The sequence below is a fragment of the Bos mutus genome, chromosome 2 (assembly GCF_027580195.1).
Source record: "Bos mutus isolate GX-2022 chromosome 2, NWIPB_WYAK_1.1, whole genome shotgun sequence".
NCBI classification, from domain to species: Eukaryota; Metazoa; Chordata; class Mammalia; order Artiodactyla; family Bovidae; genus Bos; species Bos mutus.
The window spans coordinates 116951641-116966163 of NC_091618.1; the positions used below are offsets into that span (position 1 = coordinate 116951641).

The 14523-nt window shown below is 40.5% G+C and overlaps 1 protein-coding gene across 1 annotated transcript in view; it reads right to left on the reverse strand.

Annotated features, from left to right (window-relative positions):
- PDE11A (phosphodiesterase 11A) overlaps window positions 1-14523 on the reverse strand; it is a 430189-nt gene that overhangs the window by 222695 nt on the left and 192971 nt on the right. Inside the window, exon 5 of the mRNA XM_005900797.2 lies at window positions 9793-9857. Within this exon, the coding sequence (XP_005900859.1) occupies window positions 9793-9857 (65 nt within the window). The remainder of the gene's footprint in view (window positions 1-9792; window positions 9858-14523) is intronic.

Genomic DNA, 14523 nt, shown 5'->3' on the forward strand with positions numbered 1-14523 from the left:
TTGGGAAAAATCAGTTTCACACAACTCTTATATTTTAAAATAACCAGCACAGGCACTGATTGAGGCCACATACACTGCAAGCGTTAATCAAAAATGTGTTAAATGTCTAAAATTTTGTTGTGGGTCACAACAATATAGGAATAATGAAATTAATTCTGTGGGTTCAGACAGCAGGTGGTTTTTTTTTTTTTTTAAAGAATAGACTAAATTAGAAGACACATACATAGTAAAGGTAAGTATAGTTTCAAGAAACATGTTTTAGATATATGTGTGTGTGCATTTGTGTATCTATTTACATACATTAACTAGGTTTGGATGTAAAATGTTTACTTTCACTGTAGGTTGCAATAAAAAAGGTTGAAATTCACAAGCTAGGGGATACACAGTGAAATTGGCACAGTTAGGATTCAGGGTAAAGCAACATTAGTATTAGCAACATTGTTCATGGTAGGAGCAGAATTTCTAATTCCCCAAAGCATCATCAGGATGGCATGCTTTTCAGTGGTACTGTCCAAGCAGGGATGAGTCACATCACACTTCCAATCCAGATAACTGCTGGAGATCACCTCACCTGGGCCAGGTTCATGTCAGAGTTATAAAATGTACAATATGACTGTAAGGTACAATCACATTAAATTGTGATAAACAAAATCCTCATCATACGTAGTCTCTCCAGGCTAACACAGTCTATTCCAAGTTTATTCCTGAAAATGTCACTGCCGCTGGACAAAAACAAAGAACATCTCTAGGAGTCTTGTTTACAGATTCTTGACCCAAGGCTAGAGCTCATCCTATAGTTTCGTCTCATTATAGTCACATCTCATGGAAGTCAGTTCCTTCTCACCTCTCAAAAGACCAGATTTGGGCCATGGGGGCTGGAAGCCTAAAAGAATGAGTTACAGAACAGTGAGGAGTGCTAGAAGGAAAAAGTTTGTTTATAGAGCTAGATTCCACATAAAATTGAAAAGGAAAAGAAAAAAAAAATCAATAAGGCATTGAAACTTGAGTTTCAGTATTTTGACCCCAAAAATGCAATGCAGAAAACTAATGTTGAGAAGAATCATAGGGCTATCCAACTGAGACATGAAATAAACCCTAAAAGTCTCCAAGATACTTCTTAAAGTTGAGTTGTACCCTCGGGGGGAGATGTAGATAAGTTAAGGGATAGAAAAGTCACAAGAAAAACATGTGAAAGGGCCATACTATTTCACTGAATCTGCAATATATCAGTTGTAAAATGCACTGTTATTTTTGAACCACTGAAAGAAGACAAAAAAAATGCTGCAATGAGTCAATGTATTCTTTTCACTTAAAATATTAATATTTTCATCTTATTTTAGAGAGTTTTTGATTAGACATACATTTTATCATATGCCATTCTTGAAGGAAAATTTTAACTATGTAAGTTGATTATATATAGAAGGAAAACTTACGAGCAAAAGAAATTGACATTTCTAAAATTTCTTCAAATTCAGTGTCACTCTCCTGAATCATTTTCAATACAGAGTCTTCGATGTTCACAGATATGAGCTTTGAGTCACCAGGATGCAGCCTTTTTTAGAAGAGTGCTCCGCCATCACCTTTAGGACTCTCTTCCGAGCTGCCAACCCCTCCTGCAAGTTCCAACGCTGCCATTCTACTGAACTTAGTAAGAGGAATCATTGGCAGGTTTTTACATAACGACCAGACTCACCTTCCTTCCTCAAGTTCCTTTACTTGGCGTGTTGACAGAAATTGTAAGGCTGTGCTGTTGTCCAGCCACGCCACCAGCAGTTCTTTTATTAGACTGCGCAGATACATGTTTGAAAGCTGTGTCAAGACCTAACATAACTTGGAAGTTCATGTAGGGCTGCTGGTCATGTGTTCCACAGGGCAGAAAAGATGTGCACACACACACACACAGCAACATCAAGTTCAGTCTTATTCTTATATGATATGGGGTTCAAACTCATACACTAATACTGCATTCATTTCCTATTTCTGCATAACAAACTATTACAAATTAGCAGCTTAAAACAACACTCTTTTATTATCGCATAATTCTTAGAGATCAGAAATTTATTATGGTGTTTGTCAGCTGGATTAACTGCTTAGGATCTCACAAGACCAAAATTACAGTGCTGACAGAACTTCATTCCCTTCGGGAGGTTCTGGGGAAGAATCAAGCTCATTCAGGTTGTTGGAAGAGTTCAATTTGCTGCAGCTGTAGCATGGAGGTCCTGATCTCCTTGACATGTGGTCCTGTGTATATTTAAGCCAGCAATATGTGTTGAATTCTGCTCATACTTCACATTTCTCTGATTTCCGGGTCGCTAAGAGTCGGACACGACTGAGCGACTTCACTTTCACTTTTCACTTTCATGCATTGGAGAAGGACATGGCAACCCACCCCAGTGTTCTTGCCTGGAGAACCCCAGGAACGGGGGAGCCTGGTGGGCTGCCGTCTATGGGGTTGCACAGAGTCGGACATGACTGAAGCGACTTAGCAGCAGCAGCCACTTCCTTTTTAATCCTCAACTGGGAGAGAGCTCTGTATTTAAGAGTTTGTGATTACACTGTATCCACCTAGCTAATCCCAGAATGATCTCCCTATTTTAACATCAATTGATTAACCACCTTAGTTACATCTGCAGAGTCTCTTTGGCTGTGTAATGTAACATATTCATGAATATGACAAGAGCGGGTGAAGGTCATGGGGGCCCAAATTCTGTCTACTACCTTTGGTTTGACTTTGTTATTTAAAGTTAAACATGGTGGCAAGTGTTAGCCATCTGATGTTACCATGGCCTCATGCTGAAATGCTGCACTTTGATTTCACTGGGCCCATCCAGATAATTCAGGATAACCACCCCCATCTCAAGATTCTTAATCACGTCTGCAAAGTCCCTTTTGCCAAGTAATATTCACAGATTCCACATATTCAGATCTGGATTTCTTTGAGGGGGGCATTACTCTGCCTACTGTACATACACCTTTGTCTTTTCAAAGAATGCTTTAGCTCTCCACCCTCCAGGCTGACCTGCATGCTGACAGGCTCATTAAACAGAAAGCCTTGCCTTTTAACTGCACTGAGATTTCTAGTTTTATTTTCCTCTTCCCCTTCCAGTTGTAATAAATGAAAAATATAGTAAGAAGATTAAATTTTCTTTAAAAAAGATTGCTTCCCATTGAAGTAAATTTTTTTCCCTTTGACTGCCTTACTCCCCAAATGCTGAAGTGGTTACAGAACTTGGGCTTTAAATAATAATTATTTCCAGTATATTCTATTAAATGATTAAGTGAAAATATCCTTTTAGTCGGTTGTTACCTTATAGAAATTACAGACATTTAACTTAAAAGAAAATTCTTCAAGTAGCAGTGCTGAGAAAGTGCAATTTCCAAAGTGTCCATATTTATACTTAGGTGATACATCAGTAAAATCTGGCCAAATATATTTTATACTAAATAAAAATTTCTAATTCTTAAGATGTTCATGAATGTTCATTCCTACTTTCAGGTACATATGATAATTCAGACTACCTATTTCCATTGAGGGCAGAAAGAGGTTCATTAAAGCTTGAATAAGAGATTCAAGAAAGTTTATTCAGGCCAATTCACTAAATATTATTAAGTCAGGCTTCACAGGAGAGGTCCTAAAGAGAGATCTGAGGAGGGGGAGGGTCAAATAGATCAGAAAAGATCTTAATTTTTTTGGTAAAGTCAGATTGAAAGTTAGTATCCATAAACACAGAAGGTTGGAATAATAAATGCATCAACAATATTATATTCTGTAAAAGAGAGGCACATGTCCTTTCTAATTTGTTATGATTCTGAAAAAAACAGAAAACCGTGTCCCATTCTTAAGAAATACTAGAATAAGAAAGACTCAAGCAAGCTGGGGCATAGCCATAGTAAAATCAAAAAAGTGGTGAAGAGTCTGGGACCATGAAATATGAAAATAGTCTAAAAATAGCAGTTGCTGACCTGGAAAAGGTAAGTACAGTGGATCTGTGCAGTCTTTCAGGACTGAACCACTGCCAAGTGGGTAAGGCACTAGATTTAATCCTTGGTGGCTTTAGCTTGCCATTCTCTGGTCCTTCCATACTACTGCCCAGATGATTTTTCAAGGCAAATCTTAATATGTCACGCACTACCTGCTTACTCTCCCATGAGTAAGCAGGCATGTAGTCAGGCTCCAGGACAATTAAGAGGGTCTGAGCAGCTGAGAAGGACTGGGTCGTTCCCAAATCCCCATCAGATGGCATTCTGGGGAGCTGGATACCCTGAGGAGGAGCAAAGGGCCATCACCATCAATTACAATGACCCTCGTGATGACAGATCACAGCATTAAAGATCCTGAAACACGCCATATTTTCTCTACCACCTAATTAAAGATCCTGAAACACTGCCATGTTTTCTCTCCCACGTCTCTGCTTCTGTTTACAATGTTTCCTTTCCCTGGGAGGTTGCGGTGTCACTAACTTCCTATCATCTTATAGGACCTAAGTGAAGTTCCACCGTGTCTGAAAGCTCTCCCTGAGGATCACCTTCCAGTTTTCCCCAGGTGAGTTGGGTGTCCCTTCCTCTACATTAAAGTGTCACCCAGTACAAACCTTTTCTTTAGCAGGGAAACTCATTTTGTTACTTGTTAAATTAATTTTTATTGGAGTACAGTTGCTTTAGAATGTAGTGTTAGTTTCTGCTGTACAACAAAGTGAATCAGTTATACATATTAAAAAAGTCAAAGTGTTAGTCATTCAGTTGTGTCTGACTCTTTGTGATCCCATGGATCCCATGGAGTCTGCCAGGCTCATCTGTCACTCACTCAGATGACACTCATCTACACTCATCTGTCACCCATGAGCTCATAGGATTGCTCAGGCAGGAATACTGGAGTGGGTAGCCATTCCCTTCTCCAAGAGATCTTCCCAACCCAGGGACTGAAGCCAGGTCTCCAGCATTGCAGGAAGATTCTTTACTGTCTGAGCTACCAGGCAAGCCCCAGCTATACATAAACATAATTTTTGCAGAAAATATTGAATTGCTTTGCCATCATGATTTACTTGATAGCAGGACATACGAGCTTAATCTGGGACATATCTCTACATGAGGGGGCATTTATCTGTACAAATTGACGTGCATGGAAGGAAAGGGCCTTCCTGGGACGAGGAGGTCTTGAGCCTCTGAGCCTGGTGGCAGAGATGGAAGAAAGGTGGAGAAATCAAAAGAACAACTTAGTGGCTGGCCCTCAGTTTGGGGACTTGGTCCTAAGCCTGATCCCATGGACTTGGTCCAAGTCCTATAGAGAAAGAAGGGCTGCAGATAAAAGCTTTAAGAACTAAAAGATTGGTTAAAAAAAAAAATATATATATATATATATATATATATATGGTACACGAGGACTGATTGAGGGCCAGACAGAAAACTATAACACATGGTAAGGAAAGTGACCCTTCTTCCCACTCGTGCACTGATTACCCAGCCTTGTCTGGATCTGGAAAGGCCACCAGTGCATGTGAGACAATGCTGGGGAGCTGTGGTATAGCACTGGTAAGGGGTCCATGGGAATCTGGAGTGGGCCAGGAAGTCCATGCCAACAGGTTCCACTCTGTCATGTTTAGAAGAAAAGGACTTAGGGACACTTGAAGAAATGAAGAGTGAGCAATGAAAATTTTAAAAAAACCTTGGGGATTCCCAGAGCTACTTCAAGAGTGGCTTTTGCAAAGGGCTTGGGTTCTTAGGTTACAAGGGAGAAATGACCAAGCAGTCAAGTATAAATTATCACTGTTACTGTGACTTTACTTATAGCCATGGTCTGGAGGGCTGGTGAAATCTGGTTATGGTTATATTACATTCTTAACCTACTCCTACCCCCTTTATTGGCTTTGAGATCCATTGAGGGCAGAGACTGCTGATTTTAAAATAAATTCTCTGTAGCCCCATTACCTATTGGAGAATAGGTACTCACCATATGGCTGTTGAATGAAATGATAAAGTTAATGAAGGGATAACTATCTCCAAAGGACAAATAGGTCAAAGTCACAGAAATCTGATTCAACATAAAAGGGCTTTCTAACAATTAGAACTCCCTATCAGTGGAAAAAGCCCATCATGACACAGTGAGAATCTTTTCACTAGAAGAGTCATCAAGAATGTCCCATAAGAGAAACACATGGAGAGAGATGGATCAATCATTTCCAGCTCTCAAACTGCTTGGTATTAATTACACGGAGACCAAGGGGAGACTGGTCAAAACAAAAGAGTTACCTACATAAGACAGTAGGCAGAAATGGTGAGTCAGCAACAGAACTGGTTTTTTAAAAAGTCTTCAAGGACTGTCTATAAAAATCAGCAAGCTTTAAATCGGAGAATTAAATTAATTTATCAGAATTAAAATAGGGTCCTGAAACATTGTTGGATGAAGCCCTAGACATTACCTTCAAGAGCTATCCTATCATAACTCTGAACGATGTCCAGAGGACTAAGGTATCTAATGAACGTCATCTATAGTGAAGATGTTAAGTGATGAAAGGTTAAAGAAAAGATTTACAACACGTTGAGAGCAAGCTGTGATTTGTGGGCTCACAGCCTGTTTCAATGGCTTTTCCATGGCCACTGGCAAAGTAAATGCTAGAGCCACTTGTCTTTATTCCTTTAACTTTCAATAAATGACCAAAGGATCCCACATCCACCAGAGGACAATTACTGGACGATGCAGGAAAGGTCTTCTGAGATAAATGGATATTCTACATAAAGGCCACAAATAGAATGATGGAGAATACTATCTCATAATGCCAAAGTTCAAAGGCACTTTTCAAATGTCTCTTTAAAAGAAAATCTGACCTTTCTTTCTTTCTTTCTTTTTTTATTATCAGAATTTTGCCGAGGGCAGTCTAGGCCTTGGGTCATTTCATTTTGACACAGAAGTACTCTCAGCCGTAAAAATAATGAAATACTTAACTCTGTAGTGACCATGAGGGCATATTTAGTATTTTTTTAAAAGAACAATATTAAAGTATTCGAATTTCAAAGGATATCTTTCCCCTTCACATATGAGAGAGAGAACCTGTATGAATTGGTACTTAGCCAAAGGAGTAAGTATGAGTAGAACATTTACATTTCTGTAAAATGTTACAGAAAAACCCAAACATTTTGGCCAACCCAATGTTTCATGCTACTTTGCATGAAATTTTTAGGGAAATGAATACACCACTAGTAACCTTATGTCTAAATCTTTTTTAGGTATAGATTAGCTGACCTTAAATATGGATGTGAACATACATTCTCCTGAAAACAAAAACCTCTTCCAGAAGGTCTTTTGCTTCCCATTTTAAGGTATAATTTATAAACAGTAAAATGTATGCTTTTTAAGTGCATAGTACTGCGAGTTTTCACAAATGCAACTATACAACTGCCACCGCAAGTAAGACATAGAATGGTTCCTTCACAATCCCAAATTTCCCTGTACCCCCTCGTAGTAAACCCTTCTCTCCACCTCCATACCCTGGCAAGTCCTGATCTGCTTTCTGCTCCTATAATTCTGCTTTTTCAAGAATGCTCTATAGGCATTTCTCTGGCAGTCCAGTAGTTAAGACACCATACTTCCACCAATGGGGCACGGGTTTGAACCCTTGTGGGTCAGGAAACTAAGATCCTGCATGCCTTGAGATGTGGCCAAAAATAGGAAAAAAAGAATATAAATGGAATTATAAATGGACTCTTTTATTAAATTTTATACATTTGATAAAAGTGAAGCAGCTGAAGTGCCCATTTTAATGTACTGATTTCTATTTTCTGAATTAAAGGCAATAATAGATATATAAAATCAAATTACCCAGAATAATTACATCTTGAAACAGGTATTACCTAGGGAACCTTTTGAATATGTAGATGGATCTTTAGGGATTCACTTTCAGCATATGGAATCAAAATTGTTCATGTGGGTCCTGAAATTTTATTCAGTTCTCCAGGTTTGATTCTGATTGATCCAGCCAGATTTGGTCAACATTAATCCAGCAGACATTCACTCTATATAGACCATGTGTGGCAGTGGGATCAAAATTCAGAGGTTGAGAGGGTCTTAGATGATCTTGTTCTGAGGTATAAATACCATTCACTGGCTGCAGGACCTTGAACAAGTCATATAAACGCACTGAACCTTGGTTTTCTCCTCTGTCATGCATGAAGAATGATGCCTGCTTAATCGAGTTGTTTGGCAGGATTCAACGTTTATAAAGTATTTAGAATAGTACGTGGCACACTCGGCCCTGAATGAATGGAAATAGCTTATCTAGCTGATATTATCATCACTGGTGTTGTCATCATTATCATGCTTTATTTGTCTTTCTCCATATTTTTGCATTTTGGTCAATTTCACTTTTTTTTTTCTTTTTAGCACTTCTTCTAGAGCTGACCAAAGTAAAAAGAATCAATATTTTTTGTAGCAGCTAAACTATTATTGAGGGTAATGCAAAGCTAACAGAAAGCTCACTGATTGTACCCAACCCTTACTTTTACCCTGCTAGAGCCTCAAAGATACCAACGGGGACAAAACATGAACTACTGGAAGCTCTTACTCTTTTCCCGGGGGGTTAATGGTCAAACACAAGCAAAAAAAAGGGAGAAAGATAAACAAAGGATCTAAATAAGGCAAAAAAAAAAAAGTTATCTATGTAGTTAGGGAATATCTAAAATCTACTTTATTCATTAGCAGTTTTACAAATGTATCAGTTCAGTTCAGTTCAGTCGCTCAGTCGTGTCCAACTCTTTGCGACCCCATGAATCACAGCATGCTAGGCCTCCCTGTCCATCACCAACTCCTGGAGTTCATTGAGACTCACGTCCATCGAGTCAGTGATGCCATCCAGCCATCTCATCCTCTGTCGTCCCCTCCTCCTCCTGCTCCCACTCCCTCCCAGCATCAGAGTCTTTTCCAATGAGTCAACTCTTCTCATGAGGTGGCCAAAGTACTGGAGTTTCAGCTTTAGCAACATTCCTTCCAAAGAACACCCAGGGCTGATCTCCTTCAGAATGGACTGGTTGGATCTCCTTGCAGTCCAAGGGACTCTCAAGAGTCTTCTCCAACACCACACTTTAAAAGCATCAATTCTTCAGTGCTCAGCCTTCTTCACAGTCCAACTCTCACATCCATCATGACCACAGGAAAAACCATAGCCTTGACTAGATGGACCTTTGTTGGCAAAGTAATGTCTCTGCTTTTCAATATGCTATCTAGGTTGGTCATAACTTTCCTTCCAAGGAGTAAGTGTCTTTTAATTTCATGACTGCAATCACCATCTGCAGTGATTTTGGAGCCCAGAAAAACAAAATCAGCTACTGTTTCCCCATCTATTTTTATGTGTGCTGCTGCTGCTGCTGTTAAGTCACTTCAGTCATATCCGACTCTGTGCGACCCCACAGACAGCAGCCCACCAGGCTCCACCATCGCTGGGATTCTCCAGGCAAGAACACTGGAGTGGGTTGCCATTTCCTTCTCTAATGCATGAAAGTGAAAAGTGAAAGTGAAGTCGCTCAGTCATGTCTGACTCTTAGCGACCCCATGGATTGCAGCCTACCAGGCTCTTCCATCCATGGGATTTTCCAGGCAAGAGTACTGGAGTGGGGTGCCATTGCCTTCTCCGATTTTTATGTGTAGTTTTTATTTAAACTCTGAAATACAGAAAAGTGGTGATATTTGGCTTCATCTGCTGATCTGAAGAAAGAACAACTCCTGTCCTCAGAAATTATGCAGTGCTGTCAACACCAAGGATCGAAGGTGAGGATTAAAGACCAAACTGAAACTCATGAGCCTACCTGTTCTCAGCGTCAGCACTGCACTTTGGGGACATCAATTCAAAGGATTTGGTAAACTTCACCACCTGCCGCACAGAAAGACAATAAATCTCAGTCAATTAAAGCTTTCTCACAGTTTAAAATAATCAAATAAACATTTTTCATCTCTATAATGACTATTACAATAATTGGAGATTAAAGACAGATTTTCAGTGGAGAAATCCTGAGGGACAAGAGAAAATTCTATCCTACATTTTGTAACTTATTTCTTACATGGCACACATTGCTAAAGTCTAAATATATTTCTAAATGTGCATATACTAATATAATTACAATAAGGTGTAAAAATCCTGTGGTGGTCAGGCAAAGGGACATCTTGTTTGAAATAATTTTTTCCCTGCCCTTTTAGCAACCCAGTTCACCATCCATGGAGAACCTGGACGAAATATCCTTCAAAAGGTTAAAGTTGCCTTCCCTAGTTGTTCTCAGGTGAATTTTATTTTGCCACCTGCAAAAGGTAACTTTAAAAAAGACACTTTCTTCAAAGATCATCCCTAGTGTGGATACTTCCTCCCTCCTCTGTCTAGTGAAACCGGCATGATTGGTGCAAGAGCCTGATTAAGACCTATTATGCTGACAGGGAATTTATGAGCACAGAAAATGCAGAGGCAGTGTTTCTTATCATTAGCTACTACTGAATCTTTCCTATTACTTTACTAGCGTGTGAGATGAGTGCAATTGTGCGGTAATTTGAGCATTCTTTGGCATTGCCTTTCTTTGAGATTGGAATGAAAACTGACCTTTTCCAGTCCTGAGGCCACTGCTGAATTTTCCAAATTTGCTGGCATATTGAGTGCAGCACTTTCACAGCATCATCTTCCAGGATTTGAAAGAGCTCAACTGGAATGCCATCACCTCCACTAGCTTTGTTCGTAGTGATGCTTTCTAAGGCCCACTTGACTTCACATTCCAGGATGTCTGGCTCCAGGTGAGTGATCACACCATCGTGATTATCTGGGTTGTGAAGATCTTTTTTGTATAGTTCTTCTGTGTATTCTTGCCACCTCTTCTTAATATCTTCTGCTTCTGTTAGGTCCATACCAGTTCTGTCCTTTATCGAGCCCATCTTTGTATGAAATGTTCCCTTGGTATCTCTAATTTTCTTGAAGAGATTTCTAGTCTTTCCCATTCTGTTGTTTTCCTCTATTTCTTTGCATTGATCACTGAGGAAGGCTTTCTTATCTCTCTTTGCTATTCTTTGGAACTCTACATTCAGATGCTTTTATCTTTCCTTTTCTCCTTTGCTTTTCGCTTCTCTTCTTTTCACAGATATTTGTAAGGCCTCCCCAGACAGCCATTTTGCTTTTCTGCATTTCTTTTCCATGGGGATGGTCTTGATCCCTGTCTCCTGTACAGTGTCATGAACCTCCATCCATAGATCATCAGGCACTCTGTCTATCAGATCTAGTCCCTTAAATCTATTTCTCACTTCCACTGTATAATCATAAGGGATTTGATTTAGGTCATACCTGAGTGGTCTAGTGGTTTTCCCTACTTTCTTCTATTTAAGTCTGAATTTGGCAATAAGGAGTTCCTGATCTGAGCCATAGTCAGTTCCTGGTCTTGTTTTTGCTGACTGTATAGAGCTTCTCCATCTTTGGCTCCAAAGAATATAGTCAATCTGATTTCAGTGTTGGCCATCTGGTGATGTCCATGTGTAGAGTCTTCTCTTGTGTTGTTGGAAGAGGGTGTTTGCTATGACCAGTGTGTTCTCTTGGCAAAACTCTATTAGCTTTTGTCCTGCTTCATTCTGTACTCCAAGGCCAAATTTGCCTGTTACCCCAGGTGTTTCTTGACTTCCTACTTTTGCATTCCAGTCCCCTATAATGAAAAGGACATCTTTTTGGGGTGTTAGTTCTAAAAGGTTGGGCTTCCCTGGTAGCTCAGAAGGTAAAGCGTCTGCCTGCAATGTGGGAGACCCGGGTTCGATTCCTGGGTCGGGAAGATCCCCTGGAGAAGGAAATGGCAATCCACTCCAGCACCCTTGCCTGGAAAATCCCATGGACGGAGGAGCCTGATAGGCTACAGTCCATGGGGTCTCAAAGAGTCAGACACAACTAAGTGACTTCACTTTCTTTCTAAAAGGTCTTGCAGGTCTTCATAGAACCATTCAATTTCAGCTTCTTCAACATTACTGGTTGGGGCATAGACTTGGATTACTGTGATATTGAATGGTTTGCCTTGGAAATGAACAGAGATCATCCAGTCGTTTTTGGGATTGCATCCAAGTACTGCATTTCAGACTCTTTTGTTGACTATTATGGCTATTCACACGCTAGTAAAGTAATGCTGAAAATTCTCCAAGCCAGGCTCCAGCAATACGTGAACTGTGAACTTCCAGATGTTCAAGCTGGTTTTAGAAAAGGCAGAGGAACCAGAGATCAAATTGCCAACATCCTCTGGATCATCGAAAAAGCAAGAGAGTTCCAGAAAAACACCTATTTCTGCTTTATTGACTATGCCAAAGCCTTTGACTGTGTGGATCACAATAAACTGTGGAAAACTCTGAAAGAGATGGGAATATCAGACCACCTGACCTGCCTCTTGAGAAACCTATATGCAGGTCAGGAAGCAACAGTTAGAACTGGACATGAAACAACAGACTGGTTCCAAATAGGAAAAGGAGTATGTCAAGGCTGTATATTGCTGGGGACCAGCCCCAGCTGATCCAGGGTATTCGAAGGAGAGACGGCCTAGGCGACTATTTATATGCTAATTAGAGATATAGAGAACAATAGAATGAGGATAGCTCAGTAGGAAAATTCAGTGGAGAAAAGAAGCTGAGTAGCTTGGTTTACGCGGGAGACCAATAAAACTTCAAGACAAGAAGTTTGCACCACTTACGTAGGCCGCAGGCGCCCTCTCGAATAGCGGAAGGTGCCTCACCCTAGACACCTTCTCGAGTGGGTCTTAGAAGCCCAGGCATAATTAGTAAGCGTGGTGGGTTCCGCGCTCCAGATGGAGACTCAGCTGGAAGTTAAAGGGAAGAATGACATGGGGAGACCAAGCATTGGTGAACAAGGCCCGTAGCTTTATTTTTAACAGGGGCTTTTATACCCTAAGTTACACATAGAGGATAATAGGGGATGCAAAGTCAGCAGTCTTTGATTCTTATCAAAAACCAGGTTTCTTTCCTGCAAATTTATCGTATACAAATGGTTTAGGTGATTTACATCATCTTCTGGCCAGAAGGCCTACTAACATTTTATGACTCTTGACAAGGACTTATCAACAAAGACTTATTTTCTCTAAGAGTAATTATTTTAAGGTTTGGCGCCATCTTCCAAAGATAAAATTGCATTCCTATAGGGCGGATGTGTAATGGGTTTACAACAAAGGAAAGAATTTATTACCTTAAGGGTCTAAAGTTACTAACACCAAGGCCACTACTTATTTTTTCTATATACCAACTATTAATTAATACACATTCAAGGATACAATTCAGGGGATGTGAAAACTTGGCAACAAGCATTGATTCATCAATGAAATCCTTTACTAGTTTATTCTGACAGTTTTAACTCTCTGAGAGGCTCTAAGCTATTTGAATATCTTAAGCTTCCCGTGCCTCTGGAGGCTAGGAGACTGTAAACAATCGTATGCATAGCTGCAGGAGTCCGGGTAAACTTGTCAGGCGAGTTAGAGAGCCATCTGAGGGGTTTGGATTTAAACACTCCTAATTGCCCAGGAACTTTATTAATTGGAGCTGTAAGTTAACTCTTTGACAGAGAGAGAGAGATGGTGGTAGGGGACAGCCCCCAGTAAAGTCAGAGGTGAGAGCACAAAGCAATAAAGTAGGCAGACTCTGGTTTTTTTGGGGGGAAAATGCTCGAGAATATCCGGGCGGACTCCTGAGGCTCGATCCCGCCTTTGCGTATGCCGAGCCTCCTTCCTCATGACCTTTGTCACGAGTGGAATGCCTCACCGGCTCCCGGCAGTATATTGTCACCCTGCTTATTTAACTTATATGCAGAGTCCATCATGAGAAAGGCTGGGCTGGAAGAAGCACAAGTTGGAATCAAGATTGCCAGGAGAAATATCAATAACCTCAGATATGCAGATGACACCACCCTTATGGCAGAAAGTGAAGAGGAACTAAAAAGCCTCTTGATGAAGGTGAAAAAGGAGAGTGAAAAAGTCTGCTTAAAGCTCAACATTCAGAAAACAAAGATCATGGCATCTGGTCCCATCACTTCATGGCCGATAGATGGGGAAACAGTAGAAACAGTGTCAGACTTTATTTTTTGGGGCTCCAAAATCACTGCAGATGGTGATTGCAGCCATGAAATTAAAAAACGCTTACTCCTTGGAAGGAAAGTTATGACCAACCCAGATAGCATATTAAAAAGCAGAGACATTACTTTGCCAACAAAGGTCCATCTCGTCAAGGCTATGGTTTTTCCAGTGGTCATGTATGGATGTGAGAGTTGGACTGTGAAGAAAGCTGAGCACTGGAGAATTGATGCTTTTGAACTGTGGTGTTGGAGAAGACTCTTGAGAGTCCCTTGGACTGCAAGGAGATCCAACCAGTCCATTCTAAAGGAGATCAGCCCTGGGTGTTCTTTGGAAGGACTGATGCCAAAGGTGAAACTCCAGTCCTTTGGCCACCTCATGCGAAGAGTTGACTCATTGGAAAAGACCCTGATGCTGGGAGGGACTGGGGGCAGGAGGAGAAGGGGATGACAGAGGATGAGA